Source organism: Juglans microcarpa x Juglans regia, chromosome 2D, assembly GCF_004785595.1.
Source record: "Juglans microcarpa x Juglans regia isolate MS1-56 chromosome 2D, Jm3101_v1.0, whole genome shotgun sequence".
Classification (NCBI taxonomy): domain Eukaryota; kingdom Viridiplantae; phylum Streptophyta; class Magnoliopsida; order Fagales; family Juglandaceae; genus Juglans; species Juglans microcarpa x Juglans regia.
This window is the reverse complement of record NC_054596.1, coordinates 31,013,593-31,038,897: the sequence shown is the minus strand read 5'-3', so window position 1 is coordinate 31,038,897 and position 25,305 is coordinate 31,013,593. Positions and strand designations below refer to the sequence as shown.

At 38.2% G+C, this 25,305-nt stretch overlaps 1 protein-coding gene across 1 annotated transcript; it reads right to left on the bottom strand.

Annotated features, from left to right (window-relative positions):
* Positions 1–8,441: 8,441 nt before the first annotated feature.
* Positions 8,442–13,123, bottom strand: LOC121250250 (suppressor of mec-8 and unc-52 protein homolog 2). The gene is made up of 10 exons (XM_041149303.1): positions 12,881–13,123; positions 12,447–12,637; positions 12,151–12,265; positions 11,792–11,840; positions 11,579–11,668; positions 10,705–10,773; positions 10,502–10,625; positions 9,779–10,137; positions 9,252–9,632; positions 8,442–8,938 (listed from the first exon to the last, which is right to left on the bottom strand). Exons 1-10 carry the CDS (start codon positions 12,925–12,927, stop codon positions 8,660–8,662), a joined length of 1,704 nt encoding a protein of 567 aa, XP_041005237.1. The 5' UTR covers positions 12,928–13,123; the 3' UTR covers positions 8,442–8,659.
* Positions 13,124–25,305: the final 12,182 nt, after the last annotated feature.

Below are 25,305 nucleotides of genomic sequence, written 5' to 3'. Positions count from 1 at the left end.
GAAAAAGTAAAAACTGAGATCTTGCAGAAGGCCCACAGCACTCTAATTCTTTCCCTTGGTGACAAAGTCTTGAGAAAGGTTGCCAAGGAAGAGACAGCTGCAAGGGTTTGACTAAAGTTGGAAAGCCTCTATATGACCAAATCCTTGGCAAATCGACTCCATAAGAAGACCAAGCTTTACAGCTTTAAAATGACCCCAGGTATGTCTATGGAAGAACATTTTGATGAGTTTAACAAGATCATCTTGGATCTTGCAAACATAGACATTAAAATTGATGATGAAGATCAAGCTATTCTGCTACTAAGTTCTTTAGACACCTCGCATGCAAATCTTAAAGAGACTATAAATGTATGGTAGAGAAAGCTTGACCTTAGATGAAGTGCAGTCTATCTTGCACTCACGAGAATTACAAAACAAGACTGACACAAAAACAGAAACTAGGGAAGGTCTGACAGTAAGGGGTAGAGCAGAAAAACAAAGTCACAAGGGAAGGAATAACAAATCAAGGTCAAAATCAAAAGGGAAACAACTCAAGTGTTTTGTATGCCACAAAGAAGGGCACTTTAAAAGAGACTGCCCCGGGAGGAAACAAAATTCTGGAAACAAACCTAAGGGAGAAGGAAATGCTGATGTTGTATTAGATGGATATGATAGTGCTGAAGTGTTGAATGTCTCTGAGGTAGATTCTGGCAAGGAATGGATCTTAGACTCAGGGTGTTCATTTCACATGTGCCCCTCGAAATTAAGGTTTGAAACTTTCACTGAAATAGATGGAGGGCAGGTGATCCTTGGAAACAACAAGACCTGCAAGATTCTAGGAATAGGGTCAGTCAGATTGAAGCTACATGATGGTATGGAGAGGCTACTGAAAGAAGTAAGGTACATACCAGAGTTAAAGAGAAATTTAATTTCTCTTGGGATGCTTGATCATTCTGGTTGCACCTTCAAGTCAGAATTAGGGGTATTAAAGGTGACGAGGGGATCTTTAGTAATAATGAAAGGTATCGTAAAAAATGGCCTCTATACACTAATAGGGAAAACAATATGTGGGGAGGCATCATCTGTTCATATAAAAATGGATGACATGGCTGCATTGTGGCACAAGAGACTGGGGCATGTCAGTGAAAGGGTCTTCAAGAGCTTCAGAAGCAAGGCTTGTTAGGTGAGAGAAAATTGGGAGAACTACCATTTTGTGAAGATTGCATACTTGGAAAATCCACAAGGACCAATTTCAAGCCTGCAGTCCATCACACCAAACATGTTCTGGACTATATCCATTCAGACTTGTGGGGACCTGCAAGGGTTAGCTCTCATGGTGGAGGAAACTATTTTTTATTCATCATAGATGACTACTCGAGAAAGGTATGGATTTATATTCTTAAAAACAAAAGTGATACATTTGTTAAGTTTAAGGAATGGAAAGCTTTTGTTGAAAACCAAGTGGGAAGGAAGGTCAAAAAACTCAGAACTGATAATGGACTAGAGTTCTTATCAAAGGAGTTTAACACTTTCGGTCAAAAGGAGGGGCTGGCTAGGCACCAAACAGTGAGAGAGACCCCTCAACAAAATGGTCTAGCTGAAAGAATGAACAGGACCATTTTGGAGAGGGTAAGGTGCCTGCTATCAAACTCAGGCCTGCCAAAATCATTTCGGGTAGAAGCTGCTGCTACAGCAGTATATTTGATAAATAGAAGTCCCTCATTAGCAATTGATTTCAAGACTCCTCAAGAAATGTGGTCAGGAAAACCCTCAAGGTATGAATACTTGAGAGTATTTGGTTGTGTTGCCTATGCTCATTCAAGAACAGACAAGCTTGAACCTCGAGCACTCAAGTGTATCTTTGTGGGATATCCAGAAGGGGTCAAAGGCTACAAATTATGGGTTGATGAACCTGGGAAAATAAGTGTATGATTAGTAGGGATGTGACCTTCAATGAACAACAAATGGCTCGAGTACAAAAAGAAACAACCGAAATAACACATAACCTTGTTTCTGACAGTATGCAACTTGAGGTGGAGCAAGGAGAAACCACACCAGTTCAGCTGGATGATCAAGTTGGAAAAATTGAAGAATCAAACTCAGATGACAAAAATCAAGGTGGAGTAAATTCTTATAACCTGGTAAGGGACAGGCAAAAGAGAGTCATCAAGCCACCTCAAAGATATGGCCATGCTGAGTTGACTGCATTTGCTTTGACAGTTGCTGAAGAGGTAGTGGAATTAGATCCAAGATCCTATCAAGAAGCCATGGGGAGTAAGGAGACTGATAAATGGTTACTTGCAATGCAAGAGGAAATGGAGTCTCTGAACAAAAAAAAAACATGGGTACTGGTTACTAAACCAGAGAAACAAAAATTGATAGGGTCCAAGTGGATTTATTAGAGAAAAGAAGGGATACCAGGGATTGAGGATCCAAGGTATAAAGCAAGAGTGGTAGCCAAGGGGTTTACACAAAGAGAGGGGATTGATTACAATGAAATCTTTTCTCCAGTGGTAAAACACACCTCCATAAGGCTACTGCTTGCATACACTGCCTACGAAGACTTGCACTTGGAACAATTGGATGTAAAAACAGCCTTCTTACATGGAGACCTCGATGAGGTCATATACATGTAGCCACCAGAAGGGTATTCGAATGAAATCAATAGCAATCAGGTGTGTTTACTCAAGAAATCCTTATATGGACTTACACAGTCCCCTAGGCAATGGTACAAAAGGTTTGATTCACACATAATTGAAAATGGTTTCAAAAGAAATGGGTATGATAGCTGTGTGTATTACAAGAAAGTTGGGAAAGTCTTAGTATATCTACTGCTGTATGTTGATGACATGCTAATAGCATGTAAAGACTCAAAAGTGATTGAACAAGTCAAGTGCATTCTGAAGCCAAAATTCGAAACGAAAGAATTAGGGCCTGCAAAGAGAATCTTAGGAATGGAAATAGTAAGAGATAGGGAGAAAAGGCTACTCTACTTATCACAAAAGGCATATATCTCAAAGGTTCTTAAGAGGTTTGGCATGGATCATTTAAAATCTATAAGCACTCCCATGGGGCAACACTCAAAATTGACAATAACACAAGCTTTTCAAACAGATAAAGAGATAGAGTTTATGCATAAAATACCTTATGCTAGCATGGTGGGAAGTGTAATGTACTCTATGGTCTACTCTAGACCTGACTTGACATATGTTGTTAGCATAGTCAGCAGATTTATGAGCAATCTTGGAAAACCCCATTGGCAAGCAATCAAGTGGGTATTTCAGTATTTATCTGGTACAACTTGTTTAGGACTGAAGTTTGGTGGAAACTCACAAAAGGGAAGTGGAATAGAAGGGTTTGTTGACTCTGATTATGCAGGAAATATAGACACAAGGAAGTCTTTGACAGGGTTTGTACTTACTACTTTTGGAGGTGCCATCAGTTGGAAGGCAAATCTACAGCTAGTAGTTGCCTTATCAACAACCGAGGCAGAGTATATTGTAATGACAGAGGCTATAAAGGAGGCCATATGGCTAAAGGGTATATCACATGAATTAGGCATGTATGAAGGGAATATCACAGTTCACTGTGATAACCAGAGCACAATTCATCTTGCTAAAAACCAGGTATACCATGAAAGAACAAAACATATAGACATTAGGCTACACTTTGTGAGGGACATCATTTCAGCTGGAGAGATTGAGATAGAAAAGATCCCAACAGAAGAAAATTCATCTGATATGAGACTAAGTCATTGCCAACAGTCAAGTTCAGACATTGTCTGGACTTGATCAATATGGGAAATTGCCAAGCCAATTAGTGGGGATCTGCAGCAATAGTCAAAGAGGAGTAAAGGCAGCTTGGAAGTTCTAAATGATTTCCAAGGTGGAGATTGTTATAAAAGGTGTCAACCATTTAGAGCAAAGCACATGAGCACATGGCTGCACATGTGGAAAGACTCGAGTACTGGCTTGTTTATAGGAAAACAGAAACTCATTCTATTATGTTACTACTTAACTCTATAAATAAAGGCCTTCATTTGTACTTGAGGATTTATTGCATTCAATACAGAAAATACAAGAGAGAAATAGAGAGAACAATCTGTGCAAGGCTCCAAGAAAAGTGAGGTGTGTATGAGAGAGTGTTATTGTAATCTCAAGACTTGTATTTTGATCATCAATCAATAAAAAAAAGGTCTCTTGACTGTTGCTGCCGTGGATGTAGATCACTAGGATCGAACCACGTAAATTCTTCCTTGTTCTTTACATTTCTTTTATGTGCTGTTTACAAGTTCTTTATAATTTCATTACAAATATTGGCATCTGAGTTAGAGGCATTAACACAGTAAGCAACTCAGAATTACAACACATATTTCTAAGACTTCATGTTCGATGAAAAGATCCTTAGAGCTAGTTATGTGCTTTGGATTACATATAATGTGCTAGGTGTGGTGGAGTATTAATAAATATGTGATTCTAAAGGAAGTTTTCTTTATGGCTTTTCAGTTAGCTTGGGTTTGGGTACTAATACTTCTACTAAATTTTTTGCTTTAAAATATAGTCTGATCTTAATTTATGCTATCGATTGAGTATATATAGTTGATTTGGTGATTGAAATATTGGACGACTATTTGTTAGTCTTCAATTGTTTTAACAATCAAAATTAAGCAACCACCACATTTGAGTTTTGGGAAGACATCATGATCAGTTTGTCAGAACATGATCTAGATTTTACCATTCAACATACATAAAGTATACATGAGATCAGAATGAAACTTGAGTGGCCACTGTTGTGTGCTCTAATTTCAGGAAGAAAATGGGTAGATTCATGGCACTTTTGTACAAAAATAAGAAGAGTAAAGGGAAGAACGATGGGTAGTCGAGCAGCGAGGTGTCTAGTATCTTGGCTGATGATGTATTGGCCAGATTTGTGGAGCCAGATGAACAAGAGATGGGAATCTAGGGTATGCAACTCTCCTGGTAATTGCTCTCGGTGGACTTGCAGGAGGTCGAGTTGTGGCTCTGGTAGTCACAATTTCATGGTGTTTCATGATAAAGTTGACTTTGTGTTGAAGCAGATCACCAACCATTTTGTTGGCAAAATCCAACTTGAGCCGTTGTAATTTTTATTTTTATTTTTTGATCGGTAACTTGAGCTGTTGTATTTTTTTTTTTTTTTTTTTATCAGTAACTTGAGTTGTTGTATTCATTTGTGAACTCTCTTTCAACTAGAATGAATGTTTCACCAATATACTCTTACTTAAGTGTTAAATTGGAAGTGCGGACTGATGTAATGAAATTGAAACAAAGGTGTAGCAGACTAGCAGTAACAGTTTGACTCCTCATAAAAGATGGATTCATCTGCAAAATTTATCTCAGATAAAATGAAATTTCAGTTAACAAAATCCAAGTGTTGAATTCAAAGCTTGGACTGATGTGGATGAACTAGAAACAAGAATTGAGTAGTGAAATGACAGAATGATGGAAGCATTAAATTCCAAGACACCCAAAGATGAAAATTAAAGGCCGAGACACCCAAAGACGAAAATCAAAGTGGTGTATATATGGGGACTGTAAACCGTCAACTTCGCATGGTGCATTTTATCATACTTGAGTTTTAGGAACCATGACCATCTACCAATGATATGGCTAAAAGAAGATGTCTGTTGGTATGAAAAAGATAATAATTGCATCTTCCATCCGCTGATGATACCATCCTTTGCGGCACCTACTAGGTTATTTGCTAAGGCTTAGGATGCATGGTTATGAATAATGTCAGAGCACCTACTGGGTTGTTTGCTAATGCACATGTAATCTTTTCAAAACTTGGTTTCAACACTTGGGTCAACTAGCTTGAATTGACAAACTGTCATACTTCCCAAACACTTTGAATTAGATGCAATATAATCCACGAGAAAACTCAATCAGGCGTCACATTCATTAATACAGATTGCATACAGTTTCAAAAGTAGTGTTCCACGTGATCCAAAATACTCAACAAATATTTCTTACAATCGTACAATACATATTGTAGGCATTTCCAGAACTACTAGTCTAAAGCGCAGATTCGCAAGTGTTCAGATTTATACACTAAGTTCCCGATCAGTGGATAGTCACTATGATCATATCAAGTACAAAAAAATTAATATAGAAATTGTCCAATAGATACTGGAATCTGGGGTGCGTACAAGCCGGATGGACTCCCAACTCCCTCTTTACAATCTCTTCCTCTCTTTTTCGAAACTCTTCCTCCTTCCTTAACAGCAAGCCCGCAAGTACGAGCAGGAGCATCCAAGAACAACAAAGGCATTAGGCAAATATCAATGATATTTCCAGAGACATAATATGTCATCCACAGCTAGTCTAAATAAAGAAAAATCCCTCTCAATTCCATGGCTAGATTATCAGAATTGCTGTGTTTCTATTATCAGAGATGATATCACAATGAGAATCATTTTACTCTTCTTGGATGACCACGTGCATGCATGTTCACTTGTGCATGAGCTTGGGAAAGAAAAAAGATTTCAGCAGTGCACAAACTAAGATTCCAGCAATGATAAATCTCATTTCAATTATTACATAGATAAAGGTGAATTGCTTTATATCAGTGTGTTCAGAAAGAACAAAACTAAAACATAAGAATGGACTTTGTCCATGTAGCATAAAAGTATCTTTATCACTAGCAGTACAACTTGAAATGAATGGAGAAAGCTGTGGTAAAGTTTTAGTTATAGACCAATAATGTCTACAAACATAGTTATGAGCAAAAGTAAGTGATTGGTAGTGTTGATGAAGATGGAGAAAGCAGAGAAGATGGTGCTGTCAATTGAAGTATTGACAGAAAGAAGCAACATCCCTAAGGAGATGGAAGCAATAGTGTTGTCAATTAAAAAACGGATTGTGGTTGTGCTGCTAGAGATTGAAAGTAGAGGTTAAATAAACTTAAGAGTGAAGAATGTACCTTTTGTAGATGCAAAACAATAAATGGTACAAAGGTCAAAGAGAAGTAAAGTGGAAATGGTTTCCTGAACGTAGCTTTCCCAAAGGTGAAACTTGTTCCTAGACTTTGCAGAATTATAAGCACACTCACAAGATAAGGAAAAAAAAGTCATTAGACTAGCTTGCATCCACACAAGCACAAGCAAGCATAAATGCAAATCAAAACAAAAATAATAATGATTGCTTTGGATAACAAATGAAAATTAATTAGGTTACATAAGATTTATTCACATGCCTGAGCTACCCTAGCCAGAAGATATAAAGCAAGTGTACGCCTCCCGTTAGAATCCTCTTACTATTGGATCTTTTTCTGAAACAAGTTGCTGCAAACAAAATAGCATTATCACAAATCGTCCTTGAGAACATTCTCAACAAATACCCTCACCGATACACATCAATTATTTATTGATTGCACATTTATTGCGTAACTTTTTAACAAATCAATGAATAAGAAGACAAGTTCTAATACGTACTTCATCACGTAGTCCCAAATACTTGAAGAAAACACTGTAAAAAGCATTGACTAGATTTTATGTTTTCTTTTTTTACAGAAAACAAAAGATCAACGTCTTGATTTCAAACTTTGAATGTGTTTTGACTATATTTTCAAATCCCTAATTCAAATCAACTTCATCACGAATCACTCGCAAGCCAATCCAGTACACAACAACAATAACGAAATGATGCAGAGAATGCCTATGATTACGGAAGATTCAAAGCGGGAGCTCTGACCTTGAGATCGAGGAGGGAGGAGTAGGACTAGCGACGGGCGAGCTTGAAAGCACGGAGGAGGATCCCGATGCCGACGCATACGCATACGCCATAGGAAAGGAAGAAGCTCTGGCATAGGTTGCTCATGGCGTTAGCCACGCACAAAGGCTCATCTTCAAGATGGGGAAGGAGATGTATTCAAAAACCCAATGAATTAGAAAATTTCTTCCCGCTCCAGACGCTGCAAATTTTTTTCTTCAATGAAACGCTCCATTTCATTTTCCACATCAACGTTCGGTGCACAATCAGTCCGCAAATTTGCCTGAGTTAAGAGTTTTCCCTTTAAAAAGGTAAGGTATCAAGATGGTTAGGACCGTCTCGTTTGGTTTACAAATTGATGCATTCAAATTTCAAACACAATTTTTTAATTTTAAATTTTTTATCTAATTATTACTTAATCATTACAACTTTATCAAACTTTTAAACAAAACATAAATAACAATTTTATTTTTATTAAAACTCAAAACAAAAATTATATTAAAAAATTATATCTTAATAATATTTTTATTTTATAATATTTTTATTTAACTTTTTCTTTTAACTACATAAAACATTTTAACTCAAACAGTTTAACTATTATTCACAAACTATCTCACTATCATTCACATATTTTTCTTCTCATCTTGTCTCATAATTTTTATCTCATCTCGTCTCATCTGTGTAACTAAATGATGCCTTGGTCCGAATCCTTTTATGACTCTGAACTACCCATTATATACAACCAACATTTCAGAATGAGTCTAAACTCCAATTATGAACAGAACAAAATAAAACCTCGATGCTAGCAAAGGAAAAGGAACTAGAAATGCTTACATGTATTCGTACAATAAAATTAAGAGTACCTACAACTTCCAAACTAGAAACGAAAATCTGCTGAGAGCTATTAATATGTGGAGATCAATTCCCCAGTTTCAAATTCTAAGCTTCTTTCCAGGTTGTGAATCATCGTCATAACTGTGGCCACCATCACCATTCATATCCTTCTCCATTTTCTTTTTAGCAAGAATCTTGTTAATCTGGTGGAGCTCATTATTGAGCTTCTGGTCCCTGTTTTGCTTCCGTGTCTTCCGACCGTCTTGCATCTTCACACCAAACTGGAACGCAGCTTTCGGCATTGCTTCTTTCTGTTCATTGTATGTAGCCCATTCTTCTTCTGTCTCAAAGTCCCACCTATGAAGACGACCCTTTGCCTGTTGAACAGTGTTTCAACAATGTAATAAGCATCAATTGTTACATCCACACACATACCAGTCACATAATAGTAACCATTTCTTAAAAAGTTTAGTTGAAAATGAACAAGGCAGCAGCGTTGAAACATGTTAGGTCCTCAACAAAGTTCTAGATGCACACTTTTCAGGATAGAAGCATATAATTTGTTAATAAATTCTTTCATTCACTTAATAGGAGCAACTAAAAGGGCTGTCATTCAATTTATGCTTAAATCATAACATATGCTCATATGCAAAACCAAACAATTTCTTTTTCTTAAGAAAGATTACTTACTCGTCCACCCATATCCATTTTTGACAAGTCATCTTCATCATCACTATCTACAATCTCACGGTTATATTCTTGATATCCAGGGTAACATTCAGAATAGCTCTCAGAAATGAAGTTGGGATCCTTTTCTCGAGCATCTTTCTCCCTCAATTGTTGAAGTCTATGATCATCCCGTTTAAACACTGATCCTAAACCCCGATCCTTCTCTTCTTGGGTCATAAAGCGTGGATCCTGTAGATTATTTACACCTGCTTCTACTTCATAAGTCTGCATGTTTGCTTGGAGGTATTGCTCAGGGTAAGCCAGTTCAGCATATTGGTAGTCCTGCCACTCGCCCTGGTAGCCACCAGCCAATGCTTGTGTTTGCGTTGTATCATATCCATTCTGAAACCAAAAGGTCAATATGGAGAATATTGACATAGACAATGGGACCAAGAATTTTAAAGAAAAAGTGCAAAAACTTAAAAGGGAACCCAAGTGCAAAATTGGAAGCTCAGTTTGGTATTTCCTGTTTTCTAGGATCAACTAACCATTCCATGCCATTCTTGAGGCAGCCCAGAGGGTGGAACGGGACCATAAGCAGGTTCAGTGAAATAGGAAAGCTTTTCCTTATTTCGAGGTGACTCTTCCATGTCTTCTGAGAGAGGGCTTTGGCTCAAGTCTTTACCCGGAATAGCATAGTCAACACCATCACCAACAAATATGTCCTCCTCTACTGCTCTAGCAACCACTGGGTTTTGTTTCTCTCTTGAATCAATATGACTTTTCCTTGGAGGAGGTGGAGGTGGTGGAACAAACTCTCTTTCAGTTTGATTCTTTGGCATGCCACCATTAGGCTTTGAAGGCTTATCCCCTTCATCATACTCGTAACCAGAAGCTGAAATCTTTCCTGCAATAACAAATGAATTGGCCAAAAACAACCTTGATCATGTATACAAACAAGAAAAATGTCCAAGCAAAAAGTACGTTTACGATAAACAATGAGACTTTTTTTTATTTTATTAAAAACCAAAGTTTAATAATAATAACAGGCAAAAGCCCAAGTACACGGGACTGATTAACAATGAGACTTGCACATGTGAAGTACAAAAAAAGGCCTATAGCATCTGATCTCTTTACTGATCATAGAAAATCTAGGAATGCATCATATCTCCAGGCATGCATTTAGGCAGAATACCAAACTGATGTTGCTTAAAAGTACAATAATTTTGATGGATAGAAAGCCTTATCTCATTGCCACATGTAGCAATTACCTTTTGCGTCCCTCTCTTTCTTCTTCTTCTTGAGAACCTTCCCAGAAGAACCAAGACGAAGATATGACATAATTTTAGCTATTCGATCGAGCACAGAACCATCAACACTGACAGTAACCATTTCCTGCAAAAGTACAAGCCTAATACAGATAAGCTGATGTCATAAGAGGCCAAATTCAAAAATTGGCCAAGAAAATATAGACCTCAGGTACTGGACAATCAGCTTTACTACGATGTAAGGTGGTTGGAATGTCATGAGAATATCCACCCTCCTAGCATGCAGGAAAAGAGAAATTTTTGTCAGGAGATTGAGCTTACAGACTGGTAATTAAAACATGCATAAATGCGGCAGCTAGATCTACCAGTCCTAGCATATAATATGTCTGCCAGACCATAGATATAACACTAATACAAGCTTCCTGATAATATTACCATGCAATTGTCCAGAAGTTTCACATAAACTTACGATTCAATACTTTTTGGCCCCTTACCCTGTGTGTATTTTACTACACTGTTCATTATAATCACATAATGTTGCCTATCCTAATCCCAAGCCTCTATGATGCAGGACAGCAGCTAAATGCTGCAAATTCTACATCTAATTTGGGGAATTTGGGTTAGGGTTTGATGTATAGATAGGGGCATGGTCAGTGGGGGTTGGATAGTGGAAAGTATTAGGAGTCAGACTATGGTTTCACTCACCAAAGAAAACATATAGGGTTTACTAGGCTTATAGGAGTGTTTGTCGATCTGATGTTTAGATCAATCACAGAGAAGTAGAGAGAGAATAGAGTAGACTATATGGGCAGATAGAAGGTGCAAATGTGGCATCGCATTTCTTTGGTTTCTTACAAACTATGGACTCTAAGATCTGTTTATTAAACAGGACCGGGCAGCAAGCTTAAACAAATTTCAATTGATGCCTATAATGAATAAGTAAGTTGCACAAGCACACATGGTGGTGTCAAAAAGAGGAGCTTATATCAGGAAGAACTAACATGGGGCTTCCTAACATCCCCCATGGTAATTAAGACTGCTACAAACTAGACTAGCATATAGAAGTAACAATATTCTTACCATGTTGAAAATAAATGCCATTCGACCAGGAAGAAACATCTCATTTGACTTGACAATAGTTTGGGGCTTGACTATCCATTTATACACTGACTGAAGCACATACACAAGACATCAATACAAATGGCTTAAGCGAAAACAGATACAAGAACCTTTTCATTAAATAAGCTAAAACTGCAATTCCATAGCTGCTTTATTTGCAAGAAGTCAACAGACCTTTGCAGTTGCAGTTCGAAATGATAATTGTTGGTCTTCCTTAGAAGCTCTGTCGGTAAATAACCAGTATGTGTTAGTGCAAACAACTATGAAAGGCCATAATCACATTGATGGAGAACATGTTTTTTTTTTTTTTTTATTGGCACCGGGTTTCCAGAACAGCGTCCCAATAAAATGTGTGCTTTTTCAACGGTTATCATCTCTAGATAATAACTCATGCACGTTATATGACTCCTAAAGAGGCTATTACTTCACAGTATTTATCCATATAAACAGCCTTAATTTGTTAACATTTCAGTTCTTTAAATTAAAAGGGCATGAAGTTACATGTTTAGGAGTGATAATCAGAATTCAAATACCTAGACTTTCCATCAACATCATCTTCATCATCTGGCCTCTTGTCAATCTCGCTTCTTACTTTGTTGAGTAAAGCATAATCCAAACCTTTGACCAAATGTGTGTGTTCCACATCGCCTGAACAAACATAGATGCAGCCAAAATATGAAGCTTACAAAATTGGTTATGTTACTCATGGGGAGCATTGTCATCAATATATATCGAGAATATAGATACAATCATCAAATCGAAGACCCAGATAGAGGAACTAGTAAAAACCACATAAAACGGAGAATCTCTTTCTGATGATAAGACGAACCTCCAAGGTACTTGCTCTTCTCTATAGATAACTTGTTTGCATCAGCTGAGCGGATATCAACAGTTCCAGGAGGAGCAACAGCATGAAAAGAACCCAATTCGGTAGATTCATAGTCAGGATTTTGGTCTTCCCTACGCTCCTTTGCACGATCTCTGTACTTTGGTACTTCCGGTTCTTCTGCTTTCTCCTCCCTGCACGGTCCCTAGCCATTATATATAGATATATATGTGTGTGTATATATATACATAATTGTAATTATACTCATAAAAAAAATATAAATAATTGTAATTATATGGAAATGCCTTTACCTAAAACCAAAACCAATCACAAATTACCAATAAAGTGAGTCTATTAATCGCATAAGTAAAGTAGAACAAAGACTACATACAAGGTTTTTGAAACAGATGAAAGAAGATCGAATCATATGGACTTACCTGCGACGAACAGCTTTCTCCTTGTAATGTTTCTTTGACGAAGTCATTTTGATTGCGAATTGCAAATTATTTGCTTCCTAATCCTAGCGTAATTGAAGCTAGGGCTTTAAATTCAGCATTATGGGTCCGAAGATATAGGAGTCTCCAGCTTCTCTCTGGTTAGGGTTTGCAACATTGAGAACGCAAGGCCACTGAGGAAGAACAATCCAGGATTGGGGCGGGCCCGAACATTCTGAATCAGTTAAAATACCCCCCAACAAAGACACCGCAAAACAGAAGACTATTCATCCGGGCTGGAATTTTTTCGGCCCGGTCCGAAAAATTTACATCCGTTTAGAAACAGAGAAGGATTTTACGGCAATAAAAGAATTTTAATACTCATCATCAACGTACATTACATTTATTTTTATTTTTATTTTTTTAATTTTTCAGAGAGCGAAGAATATGAAACTCCATTCGGCATGCGGTATAACAACGGCCGAAAACCAACAAGAAGTATAACTGAAAATAAAAAATTTACACCCGTTTGGGAACAGAGACGATGCTACAAGTTTTTTTTTTTTTCAACAATTGGAAAAAAGAAACCTCCAATTACATTGAGTTACTAAAAAAAGTAGGCCTCATTTGTTTTTATAAATAAAATAAGTTGAAATAAAAATTTAAAGTTAAGTAAAATATTATTAGAATATATTATTTTAATATTATTTTTGTTTTAAGATTTTAAAAAGTTGAATTGTTTATTTTATTTTTTGTAAAAATTTAAGAAAGTTATAACGATGAGATGAGAATGGTTGTGAAAATAAATGAGACCCTATACAAATAATCTCATCTTATTATCATAATTTTTCTAAATTACCACACAAAATATAATAAATAATCTAACTTTTTCAAATCTCAGAATAAAAATAATATTCTAACAATATTTTATTTAATTTTCATCTCATCTCATATAATCTTATTTGTATAACCAAACGAGGCCTAATTCTTCAATTAAAAGAATTAACAACCGAAAAATAAAAAGAGCTGATTTAAGGAATTACAAAAACTCAAGTGTCACACGCACCAAGAAATAGAAGAGAGAGAATATGTAATACAAACAACTATAGAGAGAATAAGAGGGAAATTGAGAATTGATATGTATTTTCTTGTATTACTCTGCATGTTGTCCATTGTCTATTTATACACTTCTTGAGTCCTCTACGTAAGCCATTATGGGCTCGATTACAATTGTGGGCTTTGTAACCCAAAAGCAATTACAATACATTTTCTCATTTAAAGGCCCACTGCATTAACCCATCACTACTTCAGCCCATCAGACCCACGATAGTCGTATGTTGCCCTAATCTTATGTTTGAATCTTCAAGTCTTGGCTAATCTCGTGTTGCCCTAGCTGCCACCTCAATACGTGACAATCCTGTCTCCCTTCAAAACACCTTGCTCACAAGGTGTGGAAAGGCTGTCGTACTAATAATTCCACCAACGCTCGATTGTGGGGCTTATGAAGTTGTCTGTTAAGAACCTCAACTGGTTCGAGTTTAATGACATCGGCTACATCAATTGGAGGTAATTGTGGTAGAACCATCATGGCAGATCCCAGCTTGCATTTCAACTGAGACACATGGAAGACTAGATGGATCTAAGATAACGATGGTAGCTGGAGTTAGTAAGCAACTTCTCCAATCCTCTAGGCTGCTAGCTTGAGAGATCGACGTTGTGATCCTAACGTCTAATGGTACGGCTATGATCGAAGGTAAACCCAATCACCTTATTTAAAAGTTTGCTCCTTCCTTTTCAGATCTACAAATTTTTTCATAAGATCTTGTGCACGGTGCAAGTTGTCTTTCAGTAGACATCGCATTTGATCTCTAGTCAACAATTGTTGATCTACCTCCGAAACTTGGGTGGTACCAAGCATGTACGACACAAGTCGAGGCGGAGTGTAACATGTAGGTTTAAAATTTGGACAATTAAGTAAATTTACTAATTATTATTATTATTATTATTATTATTATTATTATTATTATTATTATTTTCATTATTTTGAAAGTATTTATCTATTTACTTATTTCAGTTGTTTCATAAACGTTTTTAAATTAATTATTAATTATGAATTAAGAGTCTGTCAAAATTTTTATTTCTTTGTGTTTTTAAACGTATTTAATTCAAACTGCACTTCCCCCACGACTCAAACTGCCAAGACCACTTCCTCCACACTTATCCCTCTAATCTCGTGACCATACCAAGTCCCCCTCCCACCTAGAATTCTTCGAACCACTCCAGCTTCAACACGCAAATCCTGATCTCTATCTATATATTTTTCCCACTGTCGACTCCTCAGCACACTAACACAACAAACAACACAAACTCAATTGAGAAATTAGCCTCTATTTCACATAAAAAATAAAGCCCAGCCAGTCCGTGCTTCTCCAACACCCCGTTCCGAAGGAGACCCCAGCCGTAACTGGAGTAGATCGCCATCCAACTTCATCACTTCCCATCTCTTTCGTGGTAAGTTCTCATCGATTTACACATTTCCTCTACTTAATTCCTTCTCCATAACCACTATCAAGACTAAATGTATTTTTCTTCTTTTCTTCTCTCGATATTTTGCCACAAACAGAGGTCTCTAACAGTGTTTTCCGCCGACTTTGATCTTCACCAAACCCACCACAGCATGTTGTCCCTTGGTGAGTTAAATTGTCGCACATACTCTCTTCCATTTTGACCCTCTCCTTCTCGAGCTAACGGCACAGATCCCACTTATCGCTCAGAGTTTCCGTCGCCATTGATCTCCAGCCACTAGCCACCATCGTTGCACTCCTGCATCCTCTCAGTAAGACCACACTGATATTTCTGTTTTCCTTTACCGTCATTCTCTTCGGTCTAACAATATTTCTCTGCTTCTAAAGCTTTGTCGTCGCTAATCTCTATCTAGCCACCCAAATTCATTGTCACAAGGCTTCTACTATCTCTCACGGTAAGCCCGAGCACCTCACTGATTCGCACGATGCCTTTCTTCTCCAGTGTTTGTCTCTTTATGTTTTTGTGCATTTGTGTCAAATGTCCTTCACTTTTATTTCAACTTTTTTCAATAAAGCCCTGCACCTCTTTGCATATCACCAAATTACCATTCACCCAATATATTTAACTTTCGTAAAAAGTCTCAACAAGCTGAAGCCTCATTGTTTGGGTAATCCCATTTTTGTCATTTTGGTTTTGTCATGTATCACCATTTATATCTTAGTTAGTTTTTCCATAAAGCCTTTCATGCTTTTTAGTTAATTATAAAACTATTATTTGAACTTTTATTATGTATCAGCTTTCCCACTGCAAGCTTTTTGATTATTTCAAAATAATGCCCTCCAACCTTTTTGAATCCACTTTTCAGTTTTTGTAAAATGTCTCTTGAAATCTTTGGAGTGGTACGTTTTTAGTTTGTGTGAGGGCATGGCAAAATGTGTTTAAAATGAGTCTCTTTACGTCGGCCTATTTTTGCTTATAGATATAATATGTTGACATAATTTTTACTTATGGGAAAGCATGTCATTTACTCGTGGAGCTAGAACATAGAGCTTATTGGACGATGAATATACTTAATTTTGATTTAAAGGTTGCAAGTGAGAAGAGGATGTTGCAAATTAATGAGATGGATGAGTTTCGCAATGATACATTTGAGAATACTCGAATTTACAAGGATAAACTAAAAGATGGCATGATAAACATATTTTGATAAGGGATTTCAAAGTGGGGCAAAAAGTTTTACTATTCAATTCAAGACTTTGACTTTTTTTAAGAAAGTTGCGATCTAGGTGGTCGAGACCATTTGTTGTGACCCGTATTTTACCATATGGAGTGGTTGAAGTTCATCACGAGACAAAAGGGACATTCAAAGTTAATGGACAGAGATTAAAGCCTTATGTGGATGGAGAATTTAGCACGCAAAAGTTTTTCATCAATCTTACCAATTCTAAATAATGATTTGGAGAATGTCTAGCTATAGACTTTAGACAAAACGCTGTTTTGGGAGGCAACCCAAGTTTTTTTTGTTTTTCTCCTTCATTTTTGTTTAATCTTTTTCTTTTTGTTTTCATCTTGTAGGTTTGCATAAGTTTGGGGGCTCCCCAATGTGTTACACGGTTGCACTTTCAAAGACAACATTCAATTGGAAATTGAAGGAGCACTTCTTACATTTTCTCATTCTTTTTCATTTTTCTTTTTTTTTTCTCATTGAGGACAATGTATTATTTAAGTTTGGGGAAGGGAGTTTATATTTTAAAATTTATTTTTCTTTGTGTTTGGTTTGATGAATAAAAAACATATGATTAGAATATGGTTGAAATTGATTATAATTTTTAGGGAAAATTCTTAATGCTTGAGTCTATTTGTTAATCCTTGACTTGATTTTGCTTAATTTGAGATTTTCTATATTCAATGAATATTTATCATGATCATTAATTGTTTTGAATACCTAGAGAAATTTTATGTGAATATTGTAAATTTGTATGGTCTCAACAAACTTTAGAACTTGTTTGATGACAGTCGAGGTGAAATCCTAGACAAAATATTACTTGAAAAATGATTTAGGCATTCTTGAATCGATTGAGCCTTTCAAACTTACCTATTTATTATTTTCAATCCTAGTCACCCCTTTGAACTTTGTTGAATTATACTTTGGCCTTACGTATTTTTTTTTTTCTTCTTTTAAAACATCATATTCCCTATCCTATTTGAACTTAAACACTTATTTCCTTACCTTTCAAGAGAACTAAGTTTACACAAAGTCAAAAGAGCATGGAAGGTGTGAGAGGTAGAAAGTTTACCACAGCCCATGTTATCAAAGTCATAAGTTTAGGGTGTGAAAAGTCAACAAGGTGTTGGGAAGTTATTCGAAAAGAAAAATAATTAAAGAAAAATAAATAAATAAATAAAAGAAAAAAAATCTTTGAAAATACGATAAAGAGAGGTGCTTAGAGAGATTCAAATGATTGAGAAGAAGTGTATGTGTTAGAAGTGAGTATGCTTTATTTGTTTTGTTTGTGTTCAAAATTAAATTCTCTTACTCTATTTGAATCCTATCTTTTCTTTGTAGCCCTCACCTTAACCTTACATTACAACCCTAATAAAGACCTATTCTTGGTAATATTTTTGTTCTACATTATAGGAGAGTGATTTGAAAAGCAAGCCAATGGAGTTTGAATTATCAATTTCATAACTAGAGATCTATTATATATTTACTTGTTTGCATAAAATCATCCGTAGAGCTAATAATGAAGTGAGAATGATAGGTATGCATAAATAAGATAATTGATAATGAGGTAGAATTGAGTTTTGAATTAACTTTTGGACTAGTGTGATATTGAATGATTCATTTGGATTATAAACTTTAGGCAATTTTTGAGGCAACAAATTTTATGAATTAAACCCATTCTTGTTTTTAGTTGTTTTTCTCTTTTTATTTGCTTGAGAGCTAGCAAATTTTAAGTTTAGGGGAATCTGATAAGTGTAATTTTTACATGATTTTTCTTACTCTTTTACTTATTAAAATTGTTGGTTTTCCTTTATTTCTTTTGATTTTATTTTATTTTTATTAATTTTTCTTTATGTGTTTGTGATTGAAGGAATGAGAAGGTTTAGTGCAAAAGAATGGCATTTTGGTACATTCAAGAAATGAAACAAAGGGGTTTAACGTAATCCCGAATTGGAAACGTCTCTGCATAGTCTTGAATATTCTCAACATATCCCTCATGTTAGAAATCAGATTGAGCTGATTCAAAAGGCGTTGGAAAGCTAACTTAACGGGCTACAATTGTTCCTGAAATAGAGTTGTTGTAATTTCCACATTCCAAGAGAAAGAGGGAGAATAAGAGGGAAATTGAGAATTGATATGTATTTTCTTGTATTATTCGGCATGTTGATCATCGTCTATTTATACACTTCTTGGATCTACTTTGTAAGCCATTATGGGCTCGATTACAATTGTGGGCTTTCTAACCCAAAAGCAATTACAATATATTTCCTCATTTAAAGGCCCAATGCACTAACCCATCACTACTTCAGCCCATTAGACCCACGATAGTCGTATGTTGCCCTAATCTTATGTCAAAAATCTTCAAGCCTTGTTTGATCTCATGTTGCCCTAGCTGCCCCCTTGATACATGACATCCAGTCATCAGGAACATCAAGTAACATAATAAAAAAGAAGAATTGTTATGCAGACGCCTTGAATCAGTCCTTGCTTTGAATTAGGGTTTTTAAACCATATCTACGGTTACCTCAATATCAAGAAGATCGAATAAATGGATAAATATAATACCTTTTATTTCATTTGGAGAATTTGAAGTTTTAGAGCATTCAATCACCAATCAAACCAACCAAAAGGATGAAGATGAAGAATGAAGAAAGAAGATGAGTTTGGAAGATAACAAGGAAGCATATGAGTTTCGAAGTTACGTAGCCGTATGCATATATTTATTAACAATAAAATAAATTGGTCCATGTCTAGTCCTTATAGTACTCAGTTTCTCAGGCCCAATTCTAAGGAATTTTGCAACCTCTTACTAGGTTGTCCAGTTGTACCATTGAGTGTGTTTCTTAGTATAAATTGTATTTTTTTTTTAATAAATTTTTAAATTTATTTTAAAAATTTTTAAAAAATAAGAAATTTACTAATAGTTACTTTCTTAACTATCAAGTAAAAATATATATATATATATATATGAGTTGTCAAAACAAAGGAACAAAACAATAGGATAAGTTAGCATTTTCCAATGAAATATTTCAATTGACGTGGTGGATAGGATGTGATATATTTCGTTGGAAAATGCTAACTTGTCCTATAGTTTTGTTCTTTCATTTTGACAACTCATATATTTTATTTTTTATTTTTTTTAATTGATGGTTAAGGAAATAACTATTAGTAACTTTGTTATTTTTTAAAAAAAATTAAAACAAATTAAAAAAATGAAAAAAAAAAAACACAATTTATACTAGGAAACACACCCAATGGTGCAACTGGACAACCCAGTAACAGGTTGCATAATTCCTTAAAATTGGGCCTAAGAAACTGAGTACTATAAAGACTAGACCTGGACCAATTTATTTTATTGTTAATAAATACATGCATACATCTATGTAACTTCGAAACTCATATGCTTTCTTGTTATCTTCCAAAGTCTTCTTCCTTCTTCCTTCTACGTCTTCGTCCTTCTAATTGGTTTGATTGGTGATTGAATGCTGTAACAACTTCAAATTATCTTGATGAAATAAAAGGTATTATATTTATCCATTTATTCAATCTTCTTGATATTGAGGTAACTGTAGATATGGTTTAAAAATCCTAATTCAAAGCAAGGACTAATTCGAGGCGTCTGCATAACAATTCTTCTTTTCTATTATGTTACTTGATGTTCCTGATGGCTGGATGTCATGTATCAAGGAGGGCGGCTAGGGTAACATGAGATCAGATAAGGCTTGAAGATTCCAACATAAGATTAGGGCAACATATGACTATCGTGGGCCTAATGGGCTAAAGTAGTGATGGGTTAGTCCATTGGGCATTTAAATGAGGAAATGTATTGTATTTGCTTTTGGGTTACAAAGCCCACAATTGTACTCGAGCCCATAATGGCTTACAGAGTAGACCCAAGAAGTGTATAAATAGACGATGATCAACATGCAGAATAATACAAGAAAAAACATATCAATTCTCAATTTCCCTCTTATTCTCTCTCTAATTCTTTCTATTACATCTTTTTTCTCTTCTATTTTTTATTCAACTTTTTCTCTCATTTCCCAAAACCCTATAACTCAATTCAAAGTATTTCACTACTATTCATAAATTATATCACTATTATTCACAGATTTCTTATCTCATCTCATATTATATGTGTAACCAAACGAGGCCTTAGTTATTAAAACCATCCTATTCGTTTATCAATTAAGTCTAAAATAGGATTTTCATTTTTGGTTTAATAGCTAGCACAACCATCAAGCTGATCATCTTAATGAACAATTGTTTTTCTATATAGTAATTGTTTATATACTTTTTCTTCTAATTTTAGAATATAATTTTTCTACATAGAATTATATATATCTTATCTATATAATGACTATTCTGAAATGGTACATCGAAACGTACCGATGCCGACGATTCCCAACTTCTTCCAGCAAAATACATAAGCTTGGAGGACGAAGAGCTCTTCGGGGCCATCGAAACAGAAGAAACAAAAATGAAGAACTAAACTGAGGACGGTGAAGGGACTAAAAACAAGGATGGAGGATTCGAAGGAACTGAGAGCAAAGGAGGAGAAAGCAAGACAGCCAAGATAGTGAAGAAGGATGGAAGCAAAATGACAGAAATGGAAGGAGAATGAGGCCTTATATAGGACCGCACACAAACTGAGGTGTCGTTTGACGTTACGGGTAGGTGGCCTTGGGAAGACCAAACGGTGCAGGGCTCCGCAGACGTGGGCATCACATAGGGCGCATAGAAGGCACGGGCCAAGAATAGCCCAGGGTGTGGGCAAACATGCTATGCCCAGTTCAACTGTCGGGAGACAAAGAGGCCTTGAAAATCTAGGCCACGTCAGTACTGAATGACTTGGGCAGGTGGCCTCGAGAAGCCCAAACGGCAGGGGACAACACAAACGAAGGGGAATACGCCAGGCACGTGACGGGAACGGGCCAAAGCATGGCCCGGGACAAAAGAGACGCCTTCCGAACCTAGCAGTCAGGAGCTGGAAAGACAATAGAAGCCTAAGTGCCCGCGCACACTAATTACGCGGGGAAGAAGGGATGTTTTAAATTCCCAACACACGTGTGCTAAGAATTCTCGAGGTACTGTGAGGGGAGTAATTACAAGGGCCGAGCCTGAGAGAAGGCCTGGGCCCACGGGTAAGGCTTGGGATGGGCCAAGTCGGCCTAGGATGCCTAAGAGGAGAAGCACTAGACAGGGTACACTGACAAAAGGACCGGAGATAAGGCAGGATAGCCTGATACCATGACTAGCCGACAGTCAGGGACATCCCCTATCACTAACTCTGTTGTCCTGACGGTGCAGGAGGATGAACGTGCCTGACTCTTTAATACGTATACTCTCATCTCCCTTAACCGATTATCTCTCTCTTCCTCACCTACACTGAAACTAACTTAAGAATCGAAGGTACAATGGCCCCAAAGCTACCCCATTCTTCATCTCAGCAGGAACCAGGTCTGAACCCAACAACGTGGAGTTGCCCAGGCAGTGAAACACGACATCAACAGTGGCACCGTCTGTGGGATAAATTTTCCTATAGTAGTGTGTCCTTCATATGTCGGCAACAATGTGCTCTTAAGCCTCATGAAGTGAAGAATAACAACACGAAGTGATGGAAGGAAGAACCAACGAACAAGCTGATATGAAAACTAATGGACGAAGTGGCGACTCTCCGCCAGGAAAATGGGCCAACGGGGAACTGGAGGGAGACGAGCAGAGCCACCACTCTGAGTCCTATCGAGCCCCTAAAGTAGCGGCAGCCTAAGAAGAGCTACAAAGAATGTGTCTCGAGCTCTGGGAGCTCGGGGACAAGTACGCCGAAATGGTCAAGTGAGTAGGCACAACGTCCACGGTGGACCAGCTGCTCACCAGTGCGGAGCTGTCATACAGCACTGAATTCATGGCGGTCCCTCTCCCCACAAGATTTAAGGTCCCACAAATTGACGCGTATGACAATTTGAAGGACCCCCTAGAGCATTTGGAGATGTTCAAGCCCAACATGACCCTACCCGGGTTCTGGGGAGAGGTCGCATGGCGGGCGTCCCCTCTCACTCTAAAGGGGACAGCAAGAGCATGGTTTGGGTCCCTGCCACCCAGGACCGTAGACAGCTTCACCAAACTGGCCCGACTTTTCCTGACGCAATTCATGGCAAGCCAGAAGAGGAGGCAACTTGCAGCCTACCTCTTGACCATAAAACAACGAGACAATGAAAGCCTAAAGTTGTACCTCTCTTGGTTCAACAGGGATCGCATGACAACAGACGATCAGGGTGAAAAAGATCCAAGCTCGCAAGGCGAGCAGCAATAAGGCCAGACCCGCTCTAAGTACTGCACTTATCACAAAACCGACAACCACCTAACGGAAGATTGCTTCACCAGAAGACTAAAGATGGAGGAGTTGGAAGCCCTACTAGACCAACAGGGTGATGAAAGGTGCGGTCAAATATCCGACGACCGTGTACTGCTATGGAAAAGTGAAAGTCCAGCAAGGAGAAGGGCCAAAGGGCGGCCTAGAGAAAGCCCACACCACAGAAGCCCGGCTAGAGGAGACGACCCAGTGGGCGAAATTCATACAATAGCAAAAGGATACGTCGGAGGAGGGACCACCTCCTCGGGCAAGGAGAGCCCACGCAAAAAGGGTCAAATACGAGGAAGTGTTCATCACTAACAGGGTAGTCCCGAGCGCTAGGAGCCTCTCGAGGGAGACTGTCATAACCTTCAGCGAGAGGGGTGAGGAGGGCATGTTGCGCCCCCATGATGACTCCTTAGTCGTGACCGTGGAGATCACCAACTACCTGACAAGGAGGGTCCTGATAGACAATGACAGTTACGCTGACATCTTATTCTGGGAAGCCTTCATCCGAATGGGGGGATCCCAATCGTTTAGGCCTGGCCCCAACGCCTCTCAAAGGCTTCACTGGAGACGTAATCCAACCAATTAGAGCTATCACTTTATCCATCCTGGTGGGGATGACCCCAAGAACGGTGGCTACCATGGTGGATTTTCTCATGGTAAAGGCCCCCTCCTCCTACAACACAATCCTAGGGTGACCAACCTTGAACCACCTGAGGGCAATGACTTCCAAATTTCACCTAAAGATGAAGTTCCCAACTCTAGTGGGGGTAGGCGAGATTCGCGACAAGCAGAAACTAGCAAGAGAGTGTTACGTTTGGGAGCTAAAGCCTGAGGCTATCAAGGTCCGAGCTCTAGAAGAAGTGAGAAAGGAACTAGACGGGGAAGTGAGGGATGAAGAGGCCCTACCACAAGCAAAACCCAATGAACCTCTGGAATTAGTGTCAGTGGATCCACAGAGATCTGAATCCACTATCCGAGTAGGAACCAAGATGGCCCCTACACTGAGCCAGTCCATGAAGCAGCTCATTCCCGAACACCGAAACGTGTTCCCTTGGAGTCACAAAAAAACACCCGAGATTGACACGTTTGTCACCAAGCTTCACCTCAGTGTGAACTTTAAGGCAAAGAGGATCAAGCAAAAGCGTCGCAGCTTCAGTGCAGAGAAGTACGCAGCCATCGCCGAAAAGGTGGACAGGCTCCTGGCTACGGGGTTCATTAGAGAAGTCCACTATCCCGAGTGGCTTTCCAACATGGTCTTGGAAAAGAAGGCGAGTGGAAAGTGGAGGATGTGCTTATACTTCATCAACCTGAACAAGGCATGCCCAAAAGACAATTCCCACTGCCACGGATAGATCTAATAGTAGATTCGACGGCCGGACACCCCCTACTCAGCTTCATATTCCAGGTACAATCAGATCATGATGAACGCAGATGATGAGGAGAAGATTGGTTTTTCTAATGCTACAAAGCCATGTCATTCGGTCTTAAGAATGCAAATGCAATTTATCAACAATTGGTCAACCAGACGTTCAAAGAACAGATCAAGCGAAACATGGAGGTTTATGTGGATGACCTCTTGGTCAAAAGCAAGAAGCCCGAGCAGCACCTCGCCGACCTTCGGGAAGCTTCGCGGTACTAAGGAAGTATAAGATGAAGCTCAATCTACTGAAGTGTGCCTTCGGCGTCGAGTCAAGGAAGTTCTTGGGCTTCATGGTCTTGGAACGTGGAATTAAGGCAAACCCCAAGAAGGTCAAGGCAATAGTGGACATGCCGCCACCCCGAACAATCAATGAGGTTCAGAGGTTGGCGAGGAGAGTGGCTGCTCTGAGTCGCTTCATCGCGAGGTCGACCGACCTATGCCTTCCCTTTTTCAAGGTCCTCAGAAAGGCACGCGAGTAGGACGACGAGTGCAGCCAGGCCTTCGGTGAACTGAAAGAGTATTTGGCCCACCCACCACTTCTCAACCAGAACGTGTCGGGGGAGGACTTAACTGTATAATTAGTGGTTACCCTGAACGTCGTGTCCACTATCATGATCCTGTCTATTACACGAGTCGTGCTTCTAGAGTAGCCAAGGCTAGGGCTGCAACCCGAGCAACCCGGTTCATATTTTGGTCTGACTCGACCCGACTCGACTCTGGCGCAAATCAAGTCGGCCTTAACCCGACCCGAGATTGGAAGCACAAGGAGGAAATTGTAAAACTACAAATCATGACAAAGCAAACCCAAATCAAACCTTGTGCGCATCGTGTAAATATCAACGTAAAAGGTGCGATCTTCACTATCCTCTGGCACCCTTTTTCCCACAGCATCGAAG

Excerpts from the sequence above, each read along its gene's own strand:
- LOC121250250 (XM_041149303.1), bottom strand. The coding sequence starts at position 12,927 with ATGACTTCGTCAAAGAAACATTACAAGGAGAAAGCTGTTCGTCGCAG. Across the intron at positions 11,841-12,150 it reads GATGTTGATGGAAAGTCTAG|AGCTTCTAAGGAAGACCAAC; the intron begins GTATTTGAATTC and ends ATTTACCGACAG. Across the intron at positions 11,669-11,791 it reads TTCGAACTGCAACTGCAAAG|TCAGTGTATAAATGGATAGT; the intron begins GTCTGTTGACTT and ends TATGTGCTTCAG.